The sequence below is a fragment of the Battus philenor genome, unplaced genomic scaffold, assembly GCF_028537555.1.
Source record: "Battus philenor isolate CCGP_79_NKW_IND1 unplaced genomic scaffold, ilBatPhil1.0.hap1 SCAF_26, whole genome shotgun sequence".
Classification (NCBI taxonomy): Eukaryota; Metazoa; Arthropoda; class Insecta; order Lepidoptera; family Papilionidae; genus Battus; species Battus philenor.
In genome coordinates this window covers 1,328,519-1,351,834 of record NW_027181689.1, presented here as the reverse complement: position 1 = coordinate 1,351,834, position 23,316 = coordinate 1,328,519, and the positions used below count along the sequence as shown (strand labels likewise).

General features: G+C 34.0%; 2 protein-coding genes across 2 annotated transcripts in view; one reads left to right on the top strand and one right to left on the bottom strand.

The window, feature by feature from the left end:
* The window catches only part of Crk (Crk proto-oncogene, adaptor protein), a 31,618-nt gene extending 25,681 nt beyond the window's left edge, over window positions 1–5,937 (bottom strand). The window contains exon 1 of the mRNA XM_068768623.1: window positions 5,453–5,937. Coding sequence (XP_068624724.1) covers window positions 5,453–5,502 — 50 coding nt within the window. The 5' untranslated portion in view covers window positions 5,503–5,937. The remainder of the gene's footprint in view (window positions 1–5,452) is intronic.
* Window positions 5,938–6,970: 1,033 nt separating this feature from the next.
* UbcE2H (ubiquitin conjugating enzyme E2H) lies at window positions 6,971–23,093 on the top strand. Its single transcript, XM_068768550.1, has 5 exons — window positions 6,971–7,154; window positions 14,892–14,968; window positions 15,700–15,867; window positions 17,424–17,552; window positions 18,447–23,093. The coding sequence occupies exons 1-5, from the start codon at window positions 7,102–7,104 to the stop codon at window positions 18,614–18,616; spliced, it is 597 nt and encodes a 198-aa protein (XP_068624651.1). The 5' UTR covers window positions 6,971–7,101; the 3' UTR covers window positions 18,617–23,093.
* The last annotated feature ends 223 nt before the right edge of the window (window positions 23,094–23,316 follow it).

Here is a 23,316-nt window from a genome sequence, read left to right as displayed (position 1 = left end):
TTTTTAGAATCTTAGGTTTAGATCACAACGCAAGTGAATGTGACCTAAAAATGCGCATTCCCGCATACTAGAGTTGAGAGGAGTGAAGTGGACCGCTGTAAAGAGGGCAGAGGGCGCTCGACATGGTAATTTAAGCCGGTAATTTGCATACCGTGGCACTCACTGACTTGCAGGTGCATTAAAAGAACATTTATACCACCATACAGCATTGTTAAAGCTGAAATATGATTTATTAAACTTTTTTTTTTTTGTTTATTACCTCAGCCCGTAAGACAAAGGCCTTCAAAGCCCACCACCATAACTGGTCTTGCCGCTGCTCTCATTCAGCGACAACCCACCATAACTATCCCATCAGTCCACGTCCATATCTACCAGCCCCCGATCCTCACTCGAGAATGTTTGTTCAACTTATATGAAGACTCCTTTTAAACAAAAGGCATTGATTATATTAACACATTTCATTCCATGTAGGGCGTACATGAACCCCGCTGCACTTTCCGTTCATTTGCAGTTCTCATTGAAAAACAACGGATTCTTAAACAAATGAATTGTACACTCGAACATAAATAACTTCACATCACGCATGCGTACGTAATGAATATTAAAAATTTTAATAGAATCAGGCGTTATTTTGCGGAAGTCCATCCTAAGTAAGAAAAGTACCAATATTTAGCCACTTCCGCACATGCAGTGGTAGTCGTGCAACAAAGTTACCGCTCGCCAGCCCGCTGATAAATACGTATGCGGCAAACAATGCGAATTAACAACTGCCACCGTTAAATCACTCAACACGTGTTTCACTCCTCCACGGGGCATCTTCAGGAGTTTTGTTACACCGATTAGTGCCAAAGACAGTGATTCTGACGATCGGCCAATATTCCCCCTCCTGCCTCGTCGCGCGCATGCCTAAGGCGTGGTATTGCAGTTTCGGTAGCACTATACTACAGACACTATTTCATTTATATTATTCTAGTATTAATGACGTTATATGTAGCATGTAGGTCTATTTTGTATAAAAATTCTATACACACACACACACACACACACACACACATATATATATATATATATAAATGACATTTTTTTCATTACTTAATACTAATATACTTTGTAGGGAACTTATAATTATAACGCATTATAATAGAAGAAAGGTAAAGCATGATTTTGTAATCTCTAAATACTGGCACAATAAATATTATTTTTATTTTGAAATTCTGTCATCTAAATTTATAAAATACCTTTTCTTTATATATAATCATTTATTATACCTGAAACTTTTGATACTTGGATAGGATAAAGACTTAATTTATAATCTTATTTAAAAAAAAATGTTGCCAAATATACAGAGGCATATAATTTGGCACATGGTATTAAATATCAATTAATTTTTAATTACTATATATTTACACAGTGGTCTATGACCGTTGTGCCTCAAGCTGGATACAAGTATGCCATGTTAAAATTAATAAATTGAAGTTTAACAATTTTTCATTACATACATTGTAATAATTTTATAAAAGGTAGTTATATTTTTCTTAAATGGCAACACTACTCGACCCCGTCACTGTTTTGTGACAACTTCCAGTAAAAGGATTGAGAGTAAAGGGGTTGGAACAGCATTTTGATTATTGAGTCAGGAGCTCAGTCACTCATTCGATAACCATTGAAGTGATAAGTTGTCTAGTGGAATCTATGTTGGCCTATAGGAGTATTAAAAGTGGAATAAAAGTATTTACTGTACCATGAATTAGAGTTTTTTGATATTTTGTATTTTAGAAACAGTGGCGCATCTGTCAAGTTCACTTGTTTATCGATCTCGCTTTCAGTGTGCCACGAAATTCTAGGAATGATTTTAATGTGGCATAGATGAGAAAATGTTGTGGAGCACTGATTTATACCAATCAGAGATATAACAATGAGATACAGATAACATTACAAAACTAAATTCAATCAGGTTGCGAATGTGTTAAATCTGTTGCCGAATAATAATTAATAGTAACCAATTCAAACTATAGTCTTAATGTCTTCCTATTAAAATTGCTTTGTACTATTGACACTGTCATATTTTGAAAACAGTAGATATACATATAGCTTACAAAGCTATGAGGGTAGAGTTGATTTCTGAACATCAATTCAAGATCCTTATTGTTCAGTTACATAATAGATACACTATATAAGGACATACAGAATCACTACTGGATTGTCTTTGATTAAATGGCGTGAATGTATTTGATTACAAATATATTTTGCATTGTCTATGACAGAGGTGAGCAACATTTTCAATTAAGGAGCATATTTAAATTTTAAAATTGCACATAAAGTACCACTTATTAATAATATACAAAACTTAATGTATAATAAAGTGTATTATAAATTATAAAATTTAAATAAAATATACATGTTCAATATAAAATGTATTGCGTCATGTTCATATTGCATGTTTGAACAAGTCACTATTTGAGTAACTCATTACAAATTGTTTTAGTTTAATATGTACTACAATTTTATAATAATATATTGATGAGAGAAAATCCATAAAATAAATTCATTTTTCGAAATGCTAAGAGGGCAACATAGACATGTTAAAAGCATCACAAGGTCCCATGAGCCGCATGTTGCACATCCCTGCGTTATGATATTAAGTTGTTTAACACTTTAGACTGCCACAGAGAAATCATTTGTTTTTGCCAAGATACCATGGAATATTTTTGGTGTTCATCTTATTGGTGGTCACCGTTGACCACCATTGCACCTTAGTATCAATTCATAAGGACATATTAAAACATGCCTTCAATTCTTTTAAAAAAAAATGCATTTGTTATTTTGTCGGAATGTCCAGGCAACCAAGTATGCAAATGATAAGCAGTTTGTCCATTCCATATAAAATAATAAGGTATGTGTGCACTTATAACATCAATTATATGATTATAAAGCAGCATCTCCAATTATTTTCTGAGGTGTGTTTATAATAGTATTTTTAGATTACCCACAATAATATATAAAGAGTCATTCAATGCAACACTTTTTATTTCAAAGTACCTTCTATATATCAGTCATATTCAAATACATTGACTCCTAATTTTTATATAGTTTCTTACATTTGTAAAAAAATTGAAAGGATCTAGTCATCAATGACCACATGGCATCACGGGACAAACCATTGACTGTTATATATGACTAACATGGCAGTCAAAGTGTTAAAATAAATTAAATTTCTTTCATTGTGTGTATATAAAAATTTTAAATCGTTACAATTTGTTGTACCAAACAACTTATTGACCAACTACTTGTCTTGTCCCTGGACTATCAAGCGGCACCTTCTCAACAACTTTTTGAACTCCCCCTTAAGGGTGGAATTTTGTTAAATCCATTCTTAGCCGACCTCTACTTGAGGTAAGGAATATTCCAACCAAATTTCTAGTCTTAAAGACTTATGATTCTAAAGATGTTGTGATGAGTCAATACATAAGTGCATATAGCTATAGTCTTTACTGTAACATGGGGGGGGGGGAGGGCTTAACTTGTATCATCAGGTTTGTTTTTGCGACCAAGCAATATTGTGCTTATTTAGTATCGGAGTTGGTTATTAGTCTAAACAACCCAGACAAAGATAAAGATAAAATTCATCTTTTCAACATTGGAACTTTTAACTTTTTTAAAATCTATTTTATTTTCAACTCTATTCTGCTTCACAAGGTGTTATACTAGTGGAGAATGGAGGAAACTCCACAACAACGCATCTTTCAATACAGTTTAACATAGATTTAAACATATAAACTTTATCAGATAAAGCCTAAATGAAATCAAAATAATCAGATGATGCTACTGCCAAGGATTCCTGTCATTTAAATATTTGTTTATTGAATAATAAGCCATTTCTGTCAAATTACTTTTAATATGCATTTTGCATTTTTATTGGTAGCCCAATAATGTTTTGCAGCTTTTATTAAGATATGTGATTTTTCACAATTCCTTGTAAACATCTCTTTTTAAAACTTATTATTATTATTGTCGATGTACAAGATATTATCATAAATATATGATTAGGCCACATTATAATATTGACTTCTTTAAACCATTTTCTCAAGATCTCAAACAATCCCAGATCCAAGAATCCAAGAACCTTGATTCTGGAACAATTGTCTACAAATTAATGCTGTTTACCTTGTTTTTGAGGAGTCAGATCACTAAAGGTACCACCAAAAGTACATTCAGGATCAGTGAGGCAGTGACAGGGATATCCTTGGTAATATTCCATAAAATTTAATTAAAAAAGAGTAGATTCACAGCTGAACATAAGAAACTAACATAGTCCAGCAGATTGACAAGTTAAATAAATCGAGGAGGCTATGAGAAGGTCACATTGATTTTAAAGTGAAGACCATGGCACAGAAAGCTCTGCTTAGGATGTTCACATATAAGGTGAATACATGACCTTGTATCCATCACCTTAAAGATATAGATTACTAAAAGTACCAATGCACATTGTTTTCATCTAGTCTTATTGGAGAGCTTAAAGGGAGGCTTACATCTAGTACTGGACATCCTGTGCTGGAAATGATGATAAGATATTAAAAAGATTGGAGAGTATTGTCATTTCTCGCAACTTATTTTAAAGAAAAACCAATTGATTTTTACCACTCCGGCATTGAATGTTTGACAGCAAAAGGTTGTTGATAAAAAGATGAAGAAAGAAGATATTGTTGATAGGAAATCCAAACTTGTTAAAAATGTAGTCATATAAATTTAACTTAAGATAGCAACATTACTTTTTGGTTCCCCTAATACAACCTTTTTAGTATGTGTCATTTATAATAATGTATACTATATACATTAGCTTCAACTCAAATTTTATAATATAATATATCATTATATATAATATAGCAGACTAAAATACAGTCACAATTTATAAATAGCAAGGAAAAACCGAAAAAAACTTGTTCATGATTAAAGGATCACATACCTATTGGTTGTAATATCTGTGCTATATTAAACAAACTTGGTTAAATATTTTGACATTATAATTTTTTTTCAAAACAAAAAAAAAGTTACAGCTTTTGACAGAAGATAGTACAAGAAATCACGTGGGTTATTTGTGCCCACATAGTTGACTTATAATAAAGAAAAAAGAAGTCATTAAAAATTATAAAGGCTTTGTGTATAAAATGAGTAAAAGTCTATGTTTGGATTGGCACTAAGACACATTTCAAGTTTGTTATTTGTTAAATTAATTATCAATTCTTAGTTTTATATTTATTGTACTATATATAATATTTTATAGGTTTAAATCTGTGCAGAAGGCAATGATAGAATGGCTAGACAGAAAATATTAGGACATAAAACGAATTCTTAAACTTCGTAGTCATTGACTGTATCCATATTTGTAAGTTAATTAGCATTTAAATTTGGAATGTGCTATGTGCATAGTTGATAGATTATGCAAGAATATTACCTGGACATATCATTCGGATCAAAAGAGATCCCAATCCCCGGGTTCGCCATCTCGAAGCCTGGATGAAACGCTGATAATATTTCTATCGGGTCCTCATAACTGCCGGAAGTATGAACCTCAAACCAAACGCCACAGCTCTCGCCGCCAAACTTATATATTCGCACGTATTCTATTTACAACAAAACACAGATTTCTCAACCCCGAAACAAGATAATTACACTGTTGACATATATCCTCTCCGAGTGTCATCAACGTTTGGTGTCCGCTACGAAATGTTCACATCGAAACACATGTTTTATAACGTAGAGCACTGATCGAGCATCACTCACACGCGCTCTATCTCGACTAACTTTTAGACGAAATAAATTAAATACGCTCTATAATTAGATTGAAATAAAAATAATCTTCCACGGAGTCACATACGCAAAGTTTCACACTATAGGGCGTAGACAAAAGTGCAGTATTCTTTTTGACGCATAATCTTCTTCAACGTTTGTTTGTCAGTGGTTCAGTTCAAACATATTGCAATATTAAATAAGTTATTATAAAAAAATAATTCAACGTTTCAAAATCACAGGACATCATGCGAATGCGCACTAAATATTGTAAATAATTAAATGGTACTCAAATCAATCATATATAATATTACTAAAACTATTTGTATCGCCTGACGTTAAGAATGTAAAAGAAACAAAAAATTTACAAGCCAATGTAAAAAAGCAAGTTATACTTGTGATGCTAATAGAATAAACGCACCTAATGATGATAAGACAATTTAAATAAAAATTAGACAAAACAGAACCCAACGAAAATACACGAGCTTTTTGTAAAAAAAAGATATTGTTAAAATACACTTATTTCTATCGTTTATAGCTCATTTTTGGTAGTTTATGTTCCATATTTAATATATGGTATGTTATTGTAGCTAGCTCGCGTTTTGTATTGTTTCTTGTAATATATATTTTGACGTATCTCCAACAAAAGTAATCTATTGAAAGTTGATGTCTTGCTGGTCATATAAATCATTTTAATTATATACAGGTAAACAATCAATTAGAAACTTAGCACATCCTCAGCGTATAATATTGTAAAAAAAGTATAATATTTTGATATGAATTTAATAATCATCTTCACATAAGCCGCCAGACGCTCACTGCACGGCATAGGGGATATAAATATCTGTTACTCTTTCATTATTATTAATTGATTATCCTGTTACATAAATATACCTCGATATTTCAATTTTAGTCCGTTTGTTAGTGACAATTTTTTTTAAATAATTTAAGCAAAATTACATACATTTTATAAAACAAAATAATTTGTCCATTTAGCAAATTATACTATTTTTAAAGGTTAAGTCATTTCCTTCATGCTATAATGGCGAGAGTTTCTTTTATTCTATTGAAATTTAGAAAGTTTAAAAATCATAGAAGAATATGTTTGGAGACAAAAAAGTTTTTTTAGGGTTGACAACATCGTGGTTATTACACATCATCTTCGAAATTCTAGTCTATGGTGCGTGTCCATTGTTTTTGTACAATGTTATTTATCTGAGGGCTGCTGTTGGACGAGTTTTCTGCGCCGTCTCGTGTGATTTTGTGCTGGTGTCCGCGTTCGATACAGTGATTTATCCGGAGTAGATCACGAAGATGTCGTCGCCCAGCGCTGGGAAACGCCGCATGGACACAGATGTCATCAAACTGTATCCTTTGTTATCTTCGTTACAAAGCACTCGTACCCAGGTCTAGGCTTGAAGGGCCATCAGCTGATTGTCATGACGCTATATAAAATCGATATTTATCGTATTTGGCCTTCTGTTACACATTTTTTTTATGTTCAATTATTAATTCAAGCTCGTATTTCGCTGCTGATGAATTCACCATGAACTACCTTAACTGTGCATTCTTTGTGAATCGCCTTGTTACTACGTATATATATATAACAATATTTGAACGTGTGTATGCACCAGCTACACTCTTCCGCGTCTCTAGATTGTCTTATTTCGTAATCTTTATGTAGGCCACGGTCTCTATTGCGTATTTTTTTTTACACTCCAACACGCACGAATTGTATTTTGAGTTAATGATAATTGACTTTATTCACGGAAATTAAATAAGGGCAATGGAGACCATTTATGCTTATATTGTAACTGTATGTGTCTAAAGGCAAACTAACAAAGACAATGTCTTTTAGAACGAAACAAAATTATATATTTAAAGCATTAGATAAATTCGTTTAATTTATCTATAAAGCAGATGGAATTGTGAATTTGGCTTTCATCCAAAATGGGCTCACTAAATATAAATACAAAACATCATAACAGTAAATAACTTGTAACACATTTTTAGTAAATTACAACATATTTATTTTATGATTAATTCAAAAAAATATTTTTTTTATTTTTAATCTGTTTATGCAAACATTGTTAATGGTTATCATATATTATCTGTTGTTTATTAGGGTTTTTTAATTAATGTGATGGGTATAGTAATTATATAATGACTTTACATTTTCTATGGTAATTATGTTTATAATGATAAGGAAAATTTGTTTGTAACTATTGTTTTAAACATAATGATATTTATAAAGGGTTTTTACACTACATTTTTCTTTTTCTATGAATAATTGTGTAGGGCATTGTTGTCAAATGAAAATAACTGTACAGAAAAACAATGCATTCATAGACAATATATCCTTTGTACAGATCTTCAATATTTTACAACAAAACTTTTTCTTTAATCAATCATTTGAATTGGATGACTTTTAATAACCTTACATGATATTTGCTGGGAAATTAACTATTATATTCACTTTAAAATATTTTAAATCACATGTAATAAGTGATCATTCTAAATTATGTTACTTTTTTTTTATTATAATGTGATGGGCCAATAACTTCTGTCTTTATAACATCAGCAGGGACATATATGCCTGAACTATGATAATGCTTTTTTTTACTATATTACTGTTGTAGTACTTATTATTTTTTAAACAATTAATTTTTGAATAGTGTTTACTATACATTTATTGATATGAGCTATGCATTCTAGTCATTGAATAAATGCATGTCTACCTATAATTTTTTATGAAAAATTATGAAAACTGATTTTTAATCTGAAAAAAAAATCACCACATAAAAATATTCAAATATCATACTAAGTGCTTGATTTAGCATACTGTATGCTAGATTCAGTTTAAAGTATTGTCTTATTCAATGCTCCAACTAGTAGTGAATACATATTTTATTAGAGATGTTAGTGGAGTAACAAATCAAATGCTGGGCAATATATAAGGTTTAAAAATATAAACATCATTATAACAGCCGTGAGACTGACCAACTGCTGGAGTTAGGCCTTACCCATAAATTTCCATCAGGACTTGTATGCACTGGGATACTAAGATAATTCAAATATTTGTATATTCATTACCCAAAGTGAAAGTTTAAATATTCTATGAGAATGTATTGAGTTATTTTAAGATGTGACGGTTATCAGGGTGTAAAACCTTCTAAGCTTTAAGTTGAAGGATGTCTTATAAGAGTTCAATCTGATTCTTGTTTATATCAAATTGGTATCTTCTGGGAATCTTCTTGTGATACTTGTGTAGACAATTGATCTCTGTTAATATTTATAAGTGCATAATTATATGAATACATAAAAAGGATGTAACAAAGAAATACTTTTATATTAAATAAATTGAAATAAATGGTGAAGTTTATATGGGTGAAAAATTCAAATAGGTAAATGTATAGCAATAGCAAAACAGCTATATCAATCACCTGTATATAGTGATGATTCTGAAATTTTTACATAAACTTTCTTCTTATTGGAATGTGACAGGCCACTATCTTCTGGCTTTACAAAGTCTGCAATGACAGGTAGTAAACCATAATTTATGTTAATATGTAGTAATTCATATGTAATTTTAAAAAAAATTACATGTTTCGTCATTGTCAAGTCTTGCAAAAGTCAAAAAAAATATTATAAATAATTTATTTTTGATATAGGGAAAAAGCATTAAGAGTAAGGTGTTTAGTCTAGAAAAAAGTAGTAACATAGTGCCAGATAGTAAAATAATAAAAAAAATGTAAATCAGTATAGTTGGTGATAAAAAATTGATGTAAAAAACTGGGTCTGTAGATGAAAGAAGGAGATACAAGAAAGATCTACAAGCAAATGACAGATCATGTGAAGCATATAAGGAATGAATAAAATATAGCATGATGGATGAAAGACAATATAGAGTAAAAATTGAAAAATCATTTTACCCGAATTTGTAATCTGCCTAAATCCTTTCTTTTTTTAGGGTCTTGCTAGGGCAGGTGGAACGAGAGGACCCTGAAAATGTGATCATTGTGAAAAAAATACATATGCTTATAGTCTGTCTACTAATTGCATGATACAGAGAAAAAAGAAACTATCTATTTTATTTATTTAGCCTATATCGCTGTATATTATATTTACATTTTTGATTTCATAATAATTTGTTTCATGTACCAAACTTGGAGACACTAAGTTCTCTGCACATTGCTTCCATCTGCCCATGTCTATCTGTGTCCTCAATAGCAGTGCAACTCTTTGATCATCAGATCATTGTATGCAGGGTCTGCCTCTTTGTCTTGATATTTTTCCTCCACCGATATAATATAATGCTGAACTGTGACTTATCCTTATTTATCCTTTGCTTATCTAAATATGTGATCGGCCCATGTTTATTTCAGCTTTATACTTTTGGACACTGCATTCACCAATTCTGTCAGATGCCTCGAGTTCTATATAGTAATTTATTTAAATTTCCGGATTTGGAATTTTGGAAATACCTTTTTATATTATATCATCATTGTATTATTTATTATTTCTGTTACCATTTACTATTATGTGACTGCAACGAGTTATATATTCACCATTTTAATGACATTAAACCAGTAACTAGTGTACTGTATACATATATTATTTTAGTTACAACTTTTTTATCTATATAATTACTGTAATCTGATGTTACAGTTTCTTTTTTAGATAATGTTCAAAGTAAAGTTTTTAAGTTACAGTTGTGTGACTGTTATGATATCTGTGTGGTTACACTGATGCTGAGTTAAATAGATGCTTGGTTATATTGATGCTTGTTTACATTGATGCTTGGTTACACTGATGCTCGGTTAAATTGATGCTCGGTTATATTGATGCTCAGCTACACTGAGCTCGGTTATACTGATGCTAGGTTACACTGATGTTTGATTCTCCACTCAAGCGACCTTTTCTCCTTTCTCAACCCATCTCAATGCAATATTTTGTTGGTATCACTATTGTAGCGCGTTGCAAATGCGATATCATCGCCATACAAAGTCTAAGGGCCTTAAAAACATATGATAACAATATAATATTAGTTAATTTTTTTTTCATTTTGTGTTTTTTAAGTCAGATTTTTGTGAACTTCCCCTACTGGTTATACCTGGCCAATCGATTTCCAATAGGTCTAGTTGGAAATTGAGGTCCATGTCTAGCTGTCTTACTGCTGATGATAAAACCGTGTAACGAGAAATGTGATGAGGAATAGAAGGAGATGCGAGAGTGTAATATAAATGAATGCTGTGAGAATGATGGAAAATAGAAGGATGGAAGAAGAAAGAGACAAACTGTGAAAGATGAGAGAGAGAGGGTAAAAATAGGAAGTCTTATGTCTCTGCCCCAAAATAAAAATAAATAATGATAGGAGATTGCTCGTACAGAGTGGTGTAATTAATCGTTTTATAGGAGGGAAATAATAATTAATTGAACTTTAGCTTTAATAGGTTTTCATGTTAATGTTTTTACATATTCACTCTGAACACAGATTGTAGTAATTGATAAGATAATGTAATATTGATAAGTGTATATTATCTTTTACGTTTTATCATGTGGGAAATGTTTGTGTACGTTGAACGACCCAGTTCCGTATCAGTATTGTGTGGCATTATCCAGCTGATTGGCAAGTTGTGGTAGCATTGGGTAAGCTAAAGTGCGATGAACGGATGGTCGCTGGAGTCTGAAGTGGAGACCATGGATCAGCTTGCACGGGACATCTATCCACAAGTTGGACAGACGATTTCTTTGAGTTCAACGGAAGACATATATGCAAGCCTCTTCCAAACGATCCTTTTGGAAATTTTTTGAGGTAGCCCTTGTCCAGCTGTGGATAATTTATGGTTTATTTATATCAGCTTCCCGAGTTTGATGATAGCTCCCTAGATGCTTTTACTTCCTTTTTTTTTTTAAATGGTCCCCGCTGTTGGTGCCCTCTCGTTCCCCTATCTCGTGTGGGACAGGGACTTTTTAATTCTAATAATTTATTCATATTTTATATTATTTCAACTTTACTTCCTTTTGGATGACCTTTATTCGAAACTGGCGAAAAAAAAGTATACCTATCAAATTTGAAGTCTCTAAGCCAGCGTTTCCCAACGCGGGGCCTTCGCCCCCTCAGGGGAGAAATTTGATTGATAAAGGGGGGTAATTCGAAAGTGACTCTACACTAGTTTAACCCTTTCACTTTTTTAGGTGGCGTAAAAATTTTAGAAATGCTAAGAGAGCATAGCACTTAAAAGATTGAAAGATACTACTCTAAGTTCTATGGTTCCAGAGATATCGTGACGAGTCGGTGCATAGATGGAATTCTTTATTATATATAAATGTTATTTTGCAGTAAACAAGTTTAAACCATAATTAATGAAACGGGTTTAATTGGATAAAAAAAATTATGACAAAATTAAATATGATCTCGGCTATGCGACCGGCTTTTTGCAGCGGCCATATTTCGCTAATAAGTTGTGGGAAGGAAGAATTCCTAGGAGCGGTAGGTCTTGGAGGTAATTGAGGCAATTCAGGCAACGGCGATATATCTGCGATCGCTACAGTTGCACGAATCTGTTGAGTGAACATTATTAGTCACGTTGTTTTTGGTGCTGCCGAAGCGACAGCGACGAAAGCAGCGTCCCATAGTGGCATATTGGATGCACTAATACGAGAGGTTACTTTGTGGATATCATTTAAATGATTAAAATATTTAAAAAAAACTTGCATTGATGCTTTGTTAAACTGATGCTCGGTTATACTGATACTCGGTTGTACTGATGCTCGGTTACACTGATGTTTGATTACATTGATGCTCGGTTATACTGATGCTCGATTATACTGATGCCAGTTATACTGATGCTCGGTTTTCGACTCTCCCTGTTGCGATTCAGTTGGCATCGTTATTGTTATTGTTATTGTGCGAAAGGCCTAAAAAAAACAAATAATATTAATATATATTACCTTTTCCATTCTTACTTACATAACAATCTTTACTTTAAATTTACTTAAAAGATGAATCAAAAAGAAATATCTAAAAGATGACAACACTTTTGTTTTTAATTGCGCACATGCCATCAAAACTCGCAAATTCCTTATCTAACTAATAATCAACGCAATTCGAATACAGTTTTGTTTTCACTTTGTTTTGCTAATTTTAGAGTTCAGTTTCAATTACGCAATGTGTTGTCCTTTTTTTAAAGGGAATAATAAATATAAATTTTTACGTGTTGGCTACAAAAAAGGTAAATATTATTCCAATTTATTCATTGGCAGAGTTGTATTATTTTTGTTTTTTAAATGTTTACTTTGTTTAATTTTCTTTTTAAAAAGTAGTATTTTCGTGACCCTGAAACCTATCTTCGATATTTACATGGTTTGCTATAGAAAATCTTAATTCACTTTGCGGCGTTTAAATTATCGTCGTTTTTTTTTTGGAACGTAACCACGACGCGAAGTGAGGTATTGGTGTATACTTTAAGAAATGTCGTACAGCGTCAATGCTTTGAGTTTAAGTTACATTTAAAAGTTTAAGTTAACTAACCATTTAACTGTAAACAACACTATTGTATATATCACATTTGGAGGTATGCCAGACAATTATAATGGATCGCGCGGTAAAGAAATTTTCAATGAGAAATACAGGGTGGCCCATAAATCCTTTGATATGAAAAAAATTTATTAAAATAAAACTAATTACATTATGAATTAAATTTTTATTTACAGAAAAGCTTAAAAAACGGGAATTATTTTTTGAAAATAACATCTTCTAAATGTAATCCGTTGCGATCACGGCACTCTTGCAAACGACGTCTAAAATTGTCGATGACTGCGCGGCACGTCACTGCTGAAATGCTTGTCATTTCTCTGCGGATGTTTTCTTTTAGGGCCACAATTGACCGCGGGTTTGTATCGTATACTTTAGCCTTCAGGTAGCCCCACAAAAAAAATCCATCGGGGTCAGATCTGGACTACGTGGAGGCCAGGAAATGTCTCCTCTCTTAGAGATCACTTTGCCAGGAAAAAGTTGACGGATAACGGGCATAGCAGTGTTAGAGGTGTGAGAAGTGGCCCCATCCTGTTGAAACCACGTCCTGGCATTAAAGCCTGAAAAGTTTTGCAATTCTGGTATGAAAAACTCTTCGATCATAGCCACATATCGCTCCGACGTAACAGTAACTGCGCGCCCTCTGCCATTCTCAAAGAAGTAAGGCCCTAGGATACCATGGGCTGACATAGCGACCCAAACAGTCACTTTCGGACTATGTAAGGCCTTCTGATGCTTGAGTTTTGGATTGATGGGGCTCCAATAGCGGCAATTTTGTTTACTAACATGCCCGTTAAGATGGAAATGAGCCTCGTCAGAGAACATTATGTTATTGAAGGAAGTAAACCGATTCAACATTTCATTCGCATAATTTTGTCTTTGAATACCGTCAGTTTCCTTTAATTCTTGAACCAACTGAATTTTGTAAGGGTGCATATGTAAATCTTTCTTCAAAATCCGTTGTAACGATGTCCTGGATACGTTTAATGCTCTGGCGCGCTTACGAGTTGACTGTGTCGGATTTTCGCGAATAGACTGTGTCACTGTGTCTATGTTTTGTTCCGTACGTGACGTCCTTGGGCGATCCAACCGCGGTTTATCTAACGTCGAACCGGTCTCCTCGAACTTAGCAACCCAGTTCTTAATCGTTTGAAGAGTTGGAGTGTCGTCAAAGTTGTGTAAACCTTTGTGTTCTCGAAATTTACGCCGCGCAACGGTTGCCGAATTGTCGTTTTTATAAAACTCGCGCACACAAAACGCACGGTCTGCTCCGGTAAAACGCTCCATCGCGATTAAATTCCCAGAAACCAAAGTTACTCCCTCCGCTTCCCCTGCACCGCTCACGTGCACCCTGTTCGTTTTATTCAAATTTTACTTTTCAAAGGACTTATGGGCCACCCTGTACATGTGCTCGCCGCTGAAACTGTTCATTAAATGCGCACGCGGCTTTGCGCTCTGCATACTATCTCGTTTCACGACGACTTCGGTAGATGGCGCAGTTACACAATTGTCAAAGTTCTATTTTCAAATACAATGTCAATAATTTTGTATTAACCAAACACTGCAGTATTGAAAGCAAGCACGAGGTAACCATACTCGGCGGTCTGAACGAGTTCTGCGTGAAATTCTTCGGACCTCCTGGAAGTAAGTGTGAATTTAATCTAATCTTCTTCTTCTTCCTTCCCTTTTTCTTTATTTGGGGTCGGGTCTTCTTATCACTCTATCCTGGGTTGTCCCTGCATCAAGTTGAAGGGTTTCCAGTTGCTTTCCGATATTAGACAACCACGTAGCTTTTGGACCCCCTCTCCCTATTGAAGTGTAAATTGAATCAAATGATTTGAAAATAAATGTGTCACTTTTCCAATACGATCATTCAGAACAGCACTTTTGAATCGAATTGATCATTTTTGTACATTAGTAGAATGGTGGAAGTGTCCAAGTTCAAAGAAACTAGTGTCGAAGTCAAAATAGCATCTATAATCATTAGTTTAAAATTAAGTTAACATATATATATATTTAAATTTCCAATACGAATATTGTGTTTTATCATTTTCGATAGGTTATAAATATTTCGATGATATTAAACAAAGTAGCTAAGGTGTTAAAAGTAATTTTAAATTTATAATCGAATGATCTGGCCTGTCCTCTAGAAATTTGTTTGTACAGCTGCAATCCTATATAATTAATGCACAGAGTGTGAGGTTATATAAGATTGTATCCGGGGAATCGAACTCGCGACCTGTGATCGCAATTCTCAGTACTCTAGTACTCTTACATAGGGGAAGGTAAGGATTTAGAAAGGCTAAGATGGTGCATGGCATAAAAAGGATGAAGAATACTGCTCTAAATTATGATGATTTATTGTATATTTCCAGCTCCGTACGAGGGTGGTGTATGGAGGGTACGAGTCCATCTACCCGACCATTATCCCTTCAAGTCGCCCTCCATTGGTTTCATGAACAAGGTCTACCACCCCAATATCGACGAGGTCTCTGGTACTGTTTGTCTCGATGTCATAAACCAAGCCTGGACCGCTTTATATGGTGAGTAAAGTAGAGCATACAGTCATAATAATAGAGCATAGTTACATAGAGCATATTTAATGGAATCAGGCGTTGCCTTGCAGAAGTCCATCCTGAGTAAGAAAAAGGACCAATGTTTAGCCACTTCCGCACATGCAGTGGTATTGGTCCTCTTCTTACATAGAGCATAGTCATAAGAAAAATAATTGGAGTTTAAATAGCTTTTTAAATATTTTTATTTTACTTTTTAAATATTAAATAATTATGGTTAATCATGTTGAAGATTGGGCGTAGGTGTGATTTCCCTTGTGTACTGCAATAATGATAGAGAAAGTATATCAACGTGTTTATACTTTGGGATTCTGGTATAGCGGGTAGATCTTGGAGGTATTAACAACACGAAGTCACGAACGTGTATATATTAGAACACGAAGTGTGTATATTAACAAAAATCTATTTATATATATATATATAGATTTTTATAGAGGGTTCCGTGTTTATTGTTTAAAGGGTTCTGTAACTCGTGCTTTGTAACATTATTATAGCACTTCCTTGTTATCACCAAAGTGATGCCTGATTCATCTGAAGATCATTATAAAACCTCAGAGCTTACGCCTTCCATTTTTATAACATCCTGGCAAGATATTATTGCATCCTAAATTCTGGTACAGGTAGGGATGCAAATTCTGCCCAGGGTGATTGAAGAGTATCTTAAAAAAAACATCACCGAAATTTACGTGTAAACGGTCGATTGTGATCATAATGAATAGGACCACTCACAAGGTGGATATAACTTTGACAAGGTCCCTGGAAGATGCTAGATGCTGACCCCTTTTAACCAGTCCTATTGGAAATATTTTGCTATCAGCAAATAGTCCAGGAGTTGACGTTCTATTGCTGATACGCTGTTACAATATGGTTTCTTGGGATCACTGACTTTATCTATATTATATGAAATGTGGGTATTCCTATATTTGTGTGATATGATTGATATTTGTGGTCCCATTTTTTGGATATCTCGTTCTCTCTTACCATTTTTGGAAATATATTTTTATTCCACATGGTACTTCCTATATTTACGTTATCTTTCGTACCATCCTTGTATTCTTCTCAAAATCTACTTTTCCTCGCAAATCTTCTTTCATGGTTCGCCTGCCTTCCCTCACTTACATTTCCAGGTCACAGTTTTTACATTATAAAAATTACTCATTTGTTTAAGATTCTTTTGCTTAGATTTTATTTTGCCTCTGGAGGCCTCTTATCCTCATATTTTTATTTACTTTATTTTAGTCTGCCCCTTATTACTGTTTATTATAGATTACTCCACTTTTCTGCAGAACTGTAGGAATGTTGGGTGCGAGTTCTCATCGCCCGGAAGGCAGGCTATGCTACCTCCTTCTATACTCTTTCCAAAGGTCGAGAACCTATGTATCAAAGTGTAGCCTTACAAAACAGATAAGGTGCACAACAGTCTAATATGATCGATTTGCACGCCATCTAGCGTTGAGAATACGTTAGGAGTTTCGCAATTGAAAAGTCCTATGGTGGTATATAATTAATGTTTTACTTCATTTCAGATTTATCGAATATCTTCGAGTCGTTTCTACCCCAGCTGTTGACCTATCCGAACCCAATCGACCCCCTGAACGGTGACGCTGCCGCAATGTACTTGCACAAGCCAGAGGAATACAAGAAAAAGGTGTCAGGTATGTACATCATACAGTTAAGGATCAATATCCTCTATCTTCGCTACCTATCTAAGAGGTTTAGGCTATGCTAAACTTAATTCTTAATTGAACTCAATGTACGCCATTGAATAAAGTCCAAATAATCCCAATTTGGTACAAACTAGTTCAGATTGAATTCCCATAATGGTATCGTGCATCTTAGTTACAGGGGTTTCATCATCGCACTGTTCTAAGAAGACACCACGACAAACCCTTGAAGTTGTTTTTGTGGTCACTTTTACAACATCCTGTATACAGTAGAAGAGCAATTAATTCCCAAGCATTATTATCGTTAAAAATTCTTTACATTTTAATAGGATTTTGTATAAGTTTTTAGCAGTATAATCACATTAATGATTCATTATGAGAAAGTTATCTGTTTTCTTTCTACCCTCAAAAATTTTTGTATTTTAATCTTCACAATACAAGTTAAATTATCTGTGTAATTTCTGATGTTAGCTCAAACTAACTGTCGTCGATTACTTTATTACTAATGAATCATTTATTTCTGGATTTGTCCATTTTTTTGGACTCTGGAACTCCTATTCCTGTAAGCATCCAGGCCGTGAATTATGTTATCAATATTATAGCTGTAAGACGTTTACTGCTGAACGTAGGCCTCCCCCATAGGTTTCCTTTGTATCTAGCGTCTTCCGACGATCTTGACGAGGTCCATCTTGAAAATTATAGAATGCTAGTATGAAATAGTTCACCAGCCTTTTGTATATATAAAATATCGGTCAGTTTTAGATCGGGAAAACTCCCACGAGTTTTCTCTTTTGCACCTATAATGAAAGTTACCGTATAATAAAATGTAGGTAGTCCTAAATTTGTGTAATCTGATTGATTTGCACGCCATCTCGCGTTGGACAGACTACGTGCGGAGATTCGCGACTGAAGAGGCGCTTCTGGAGAAGGACGCCATCACGGGCATGGGCGGCGGTGCCCCGTCCGCCGGCAAGCAGAATGGCGCCCACGCCAGCGATACGGAGAGCTCCATGAGCGACTTCAGTGACGACGCTGCTCACGACATGGAGTTATAACGTCTGTTAAGCGCACGCGCGCCCGCTCGCTACGGTACGCGTCCGACACGGTCGCGCGGGGAGTAGGGAGGGGAGGAAACGGGGGGTAGGGTAGGCAAGTGAGGAAGCTAGGAGAAAAAAAACCAGGGGGCAGAGATATCGGTAAGTGTAAGATTAGGTCCTATCGTCCTATCGCCACGTGTCGGAGACCGGGGTACATTATCTGTAATTGGTGACGACTTCGAATGTTTTAAAAATTTAATGCGTACATGTTTTGTCCGTGGTGTAAAAAAACGAGGCTTCGAAACTAAGTTTGTCTATATCGCCAAAAAAACTCAAATCCTTTGCGAGGGTACTTATAAATTTATTAAAATATATCTTTAATTATCAATAAAATGTCTGTGGTAATTTTGTTTGTGGTGTAAATGTTTGTCAGAGATAACGAAGCTTCGAGACTATGCTCTACAGCCAAATAACCGCCATATTCTTTTTGAGGGTACTTATAAAATTTATCAATATGTCGTAAAATCACTCCGGTTTAAATCTATAGTTAAAATCATGTTTGCGTATACGTACGTGAGAAACATTTCGTAATATTTCATCCAAACTTGCTTTCATTTCCAGTTACTCCTTTACATCCCGATTGAAATTAGACAAGTCCATTCTTGTTTACGGTTCCACGTAAAGTCTATTTTTAATACAGAAATCTGCGCCAATTGCCTTCGTTCAGAATAATATAGATAGCACTAATACTTTTGTCTATATACCTCCATGGGTAGTGGGAACGTTGCGACTGCCATCTATCGGCATCTTTGTGAAACTTACACGCCAATATACTCGTAATTTGTGACGTCATATTTGACATATCAAAATGAAGCCAATATTTTATGTTTAAATTCGTTCAACGCATTTACAGTTGGTCAAAATGATTTCCTTTCAAAAAATTAACATCACGCAAATGCAAGTGGTTGCTTAAATTTAAAAAAAGAATCTTTAAAGTATTTTTCTCTATGGACTCTTAGTATAAATACCACTGCCAACCCCAACTGCCAATAGTGGTACAAATACATGTGAACAAACTGTGCAGTGTGCATGGCGGCCTAGCTATTATGATTACTGGAGTTAAAGACCATGTCATAATTCTAGCTCAGACATGATTGAATACCATACCATACGATGGAAGCCTATTTCAATGCATAGGTTTCCGACAAAGATGACCACTTCCGTTGCCCCTCATTCTGCGATTTTTCGTCACCTCGAATAAGTCGTGGATCCATTTAATTATGGGGAATACCCGCAATTGCAAGCCATATAATTATGAAATAGATACGTTTATCAGTTATCACAGTTTTTTCAATACATCAAAGGAAATGTTCAACTATATCGGCTATTACAATTTACGATATACGTGCGTGGAGTTTCAGATATACCCTCCAACTGAGAGTAAACTTAACCTTCTATATCAATTAACTTATTCCCCCTATAACTAAACTCTTTCTCACTTGACCACCACCATTATTACACCTCCCATTACTACTTTACCCCCCTCTGTAACTTAAAAATCTTTCCCCCGATCCCCTCCCCACCACTTGACCCCGGCCCGCGACGTGTCATGTAAATGCCAGTACTTATATAATCTGTATAAAGCCGTCACGTTTGCCTCCGTTGGAGATCGTGAATCTGTTTTAACCATGGACCACAGAATGCCAATTTTATTATTTTAGGGTAGTCGATACAAAACTGCTCATTCGATCGCGAGACGTCCACGGCGACGGACGTGGCGGCGGCGCGAGCCGCGTGACAAATTTGCATGATTAAATCATAAATATATTACGTTGTTGTCAAACCGAATTCCTACACTTAAATGAGGGTAGTCGAACTATTACAACTAATTTATTATAGTGCTAACATAAAATCTATTAGCATGAACGATACCTCCCTCCCTTCTCGCCTCGCATACCTATGGAGCGGTACAGCGGTTTTGGTGGCACTATAACTAAATTATCGTACCAAAAGAGGAGAATACAGGAGGTTTTTAATTGAATATCTGAAGTTACAATTTTTGTACATAGCCACAGATTTGACAACGACGTAATGCTGTTTTAAAATATATATATAGTTGGTGTGTTCTTGGAAAAAAGTTATAGAATTGTCTCTGCCTTGTCTATGCGATCATAGTATTACGCTTATGGTTAGCAATATATTTAGCAGTGTTCACTATTTGGTGTAATAAAAAAAAGTGGTATGGTACGATGAATTTGGCTTATCACATGAAGTGTGACAATGGTTGTCTATGATAGTTTAACTTTAGATATGTATAGAGCACCTTTTTAATATTACCAAAATTATAAATCAATGGGTATAATTCTATAAAGTCAATATTAATAAATATATTAACAACTTTTTTTTATATACCGATTTTAATACTGGCAACGTTTACATGAGTGAGCGGTATTCTGTAAATATCTTATCTGTTCCCCATAGCATAAATCCAATTTTAAACATATAATGTCCGACATTGGACTGCAGTCATCATTATATCTCATAGGTGTTTAATTATTTTTTAATGATAGCGTTAATAATTTTTTTTTAAACGAATGATGTGTCATGATTCTTGTGTTACGTCCAATCTCTGACAGCGATGTTTGCGCCATTTTCATTTTTGGCGGCAGCATGTCCGCCATTTTGAAAAAACAAATGAAATGTCAAGTTTTGCGTAAAAATCATGTCAATTGTGTTGGCCGAGAATTTGGAATGTAACAGTACTTAGTGTAATTGTCCAATAATAAAAAAAAATCTTTTAATATTTAGCACAATCAAAGTTTTTATTGTTTTTTTTATATCAATGACTATTCGATGGGAAAATATGTCCGTATCGGATTTTGAGATGTTTTAGGTCCTTTGATGATAGAGATGTCTGTGTGTACTTCCCGGATTACCAGTAACAATATGGTTACCTTACAACGGCCTTTGATATACCCATGAAACTACTACCTTCCTTACTTTAGTAACTTTTTTGATTTTGTCATGAATTTTAAATTGTTTTCACTGTAAATTAATGTAATTTTTTTTAAATATATTTCCTCGGTAAAACGAAACTATCTCATCCAGGCCGAATTCCGAAATAACTTTGCACATTAACGGACTAACAGATCTCTAACATTTACGTTGCAAACCTCAAAGTGTTGCAATCGTCTATATCCATAAGTCTAGGTTTACGTATAGATATAATATTGAAAAAAAAATTATATTAATATTATAGACATATTATGTATCTTCAAAATGATATCTCAAGCCATAATAATATATTTTGGTATAAGGAGGTAACGAGTTGAAAAATTTTTAGTCGGTAATTTGAAAGTTGGGTTGACAGGTGCGTTTCGCGCTCTATCGTGATCGGAATTGGCGGTGCGGCTTTTTGCCACTTTTTCTAAAATTAAAAATCAGAAAAAAGCTTTTTTTTTTACATAAAATCGAAAATAATTTATTATACCAAATTTAAGTGTTACAGTCGTTAAAATATGCACTCAAATTAAAATTTTTATCGCCATAATAAATTAAATTATTTTTTTAAAAAAGTAAAGGCGTTTTATAACAACTCTAGACGCGTTAGTTGTCCCGTGGTAAACTCAACTGCTTATTAGGCGCCACTACCATTCTTGTAACTTTTGATTTCATTCAAAATCGTTACGTTCGTCGAATCATATCGATTTTAAAGCCAATAACAGACATCAACATCTGTCAACTGTCACTTTAGTTTGTTTTAATCTATTTAAAAATGAAACAGGCGTATTAACTTCTGGAAAGTAAATTTCTGCGTCCTTCCAGCCAGTACCACTTTGGTTTGGATATTAAATCCAAAATCGATTTCTTCGATGGACTAATAATATCGATTTAAAGTAAATGAATTTATAAACATGGGTATCTGTCGGTACATTATTATTAAATTAAATCTCACTGTGTCATTTCTAAATAGATTTTAATCTAGTTTTACAATAAACAGATATGAGTTTAACAAATACAATATGAGTTTGCATCACCTATTTCGATCACTGTTTAGTTCATCCTGTCAACCCAACTTGTGATGGTAATAATTATAAAATCGCTGTGGTATTGATGTTTAGTGTCTCATGCTCTCGTCTGTAGCGTTATCCTGGATCGTATGTTAATCTCTTTCAAAATATTTCGCCGGATATGCAAGGATAACTAGCTCCAATACTCAATCCAATCGTGAGGTGATGAAAACGCGTTCTCTCATTCATAATATCTCCTATATTAATCATCGATTTTAATTTCAATGTTAAATATAACAATTTTAAAATAAATATTTATTCAACTGGCAACACTGCATGGTTTCGGCTAAAAGGCCTTGTGTCTAACGTTTTCATACGTCACGATTGTAGTTGGGTTGATGGCGTCCGCACCGGTAACAGGATGGAACTTTATAGTTTACTTTTATTTCATATATGTAATAAACTTACGTTATTTTTAAACTAAACCTTTTGTTTTATTTCACCTGCTTCTAATAAATGCTATATCCTCCATAGATATCTTTGGGGGTGGCCTGACTTGCAGATTGCGTCTATGGGTTAACCCTTAGTAACCTGATTTACGAATATGATTTTTTTTTAAATATTACTGTGTTTGCTTGAGGGTCTAGATGAAGGGAAAAATAGTTGTTTTTAACTTCGTTGGAAAGAATATTATACAACAGTAAAATA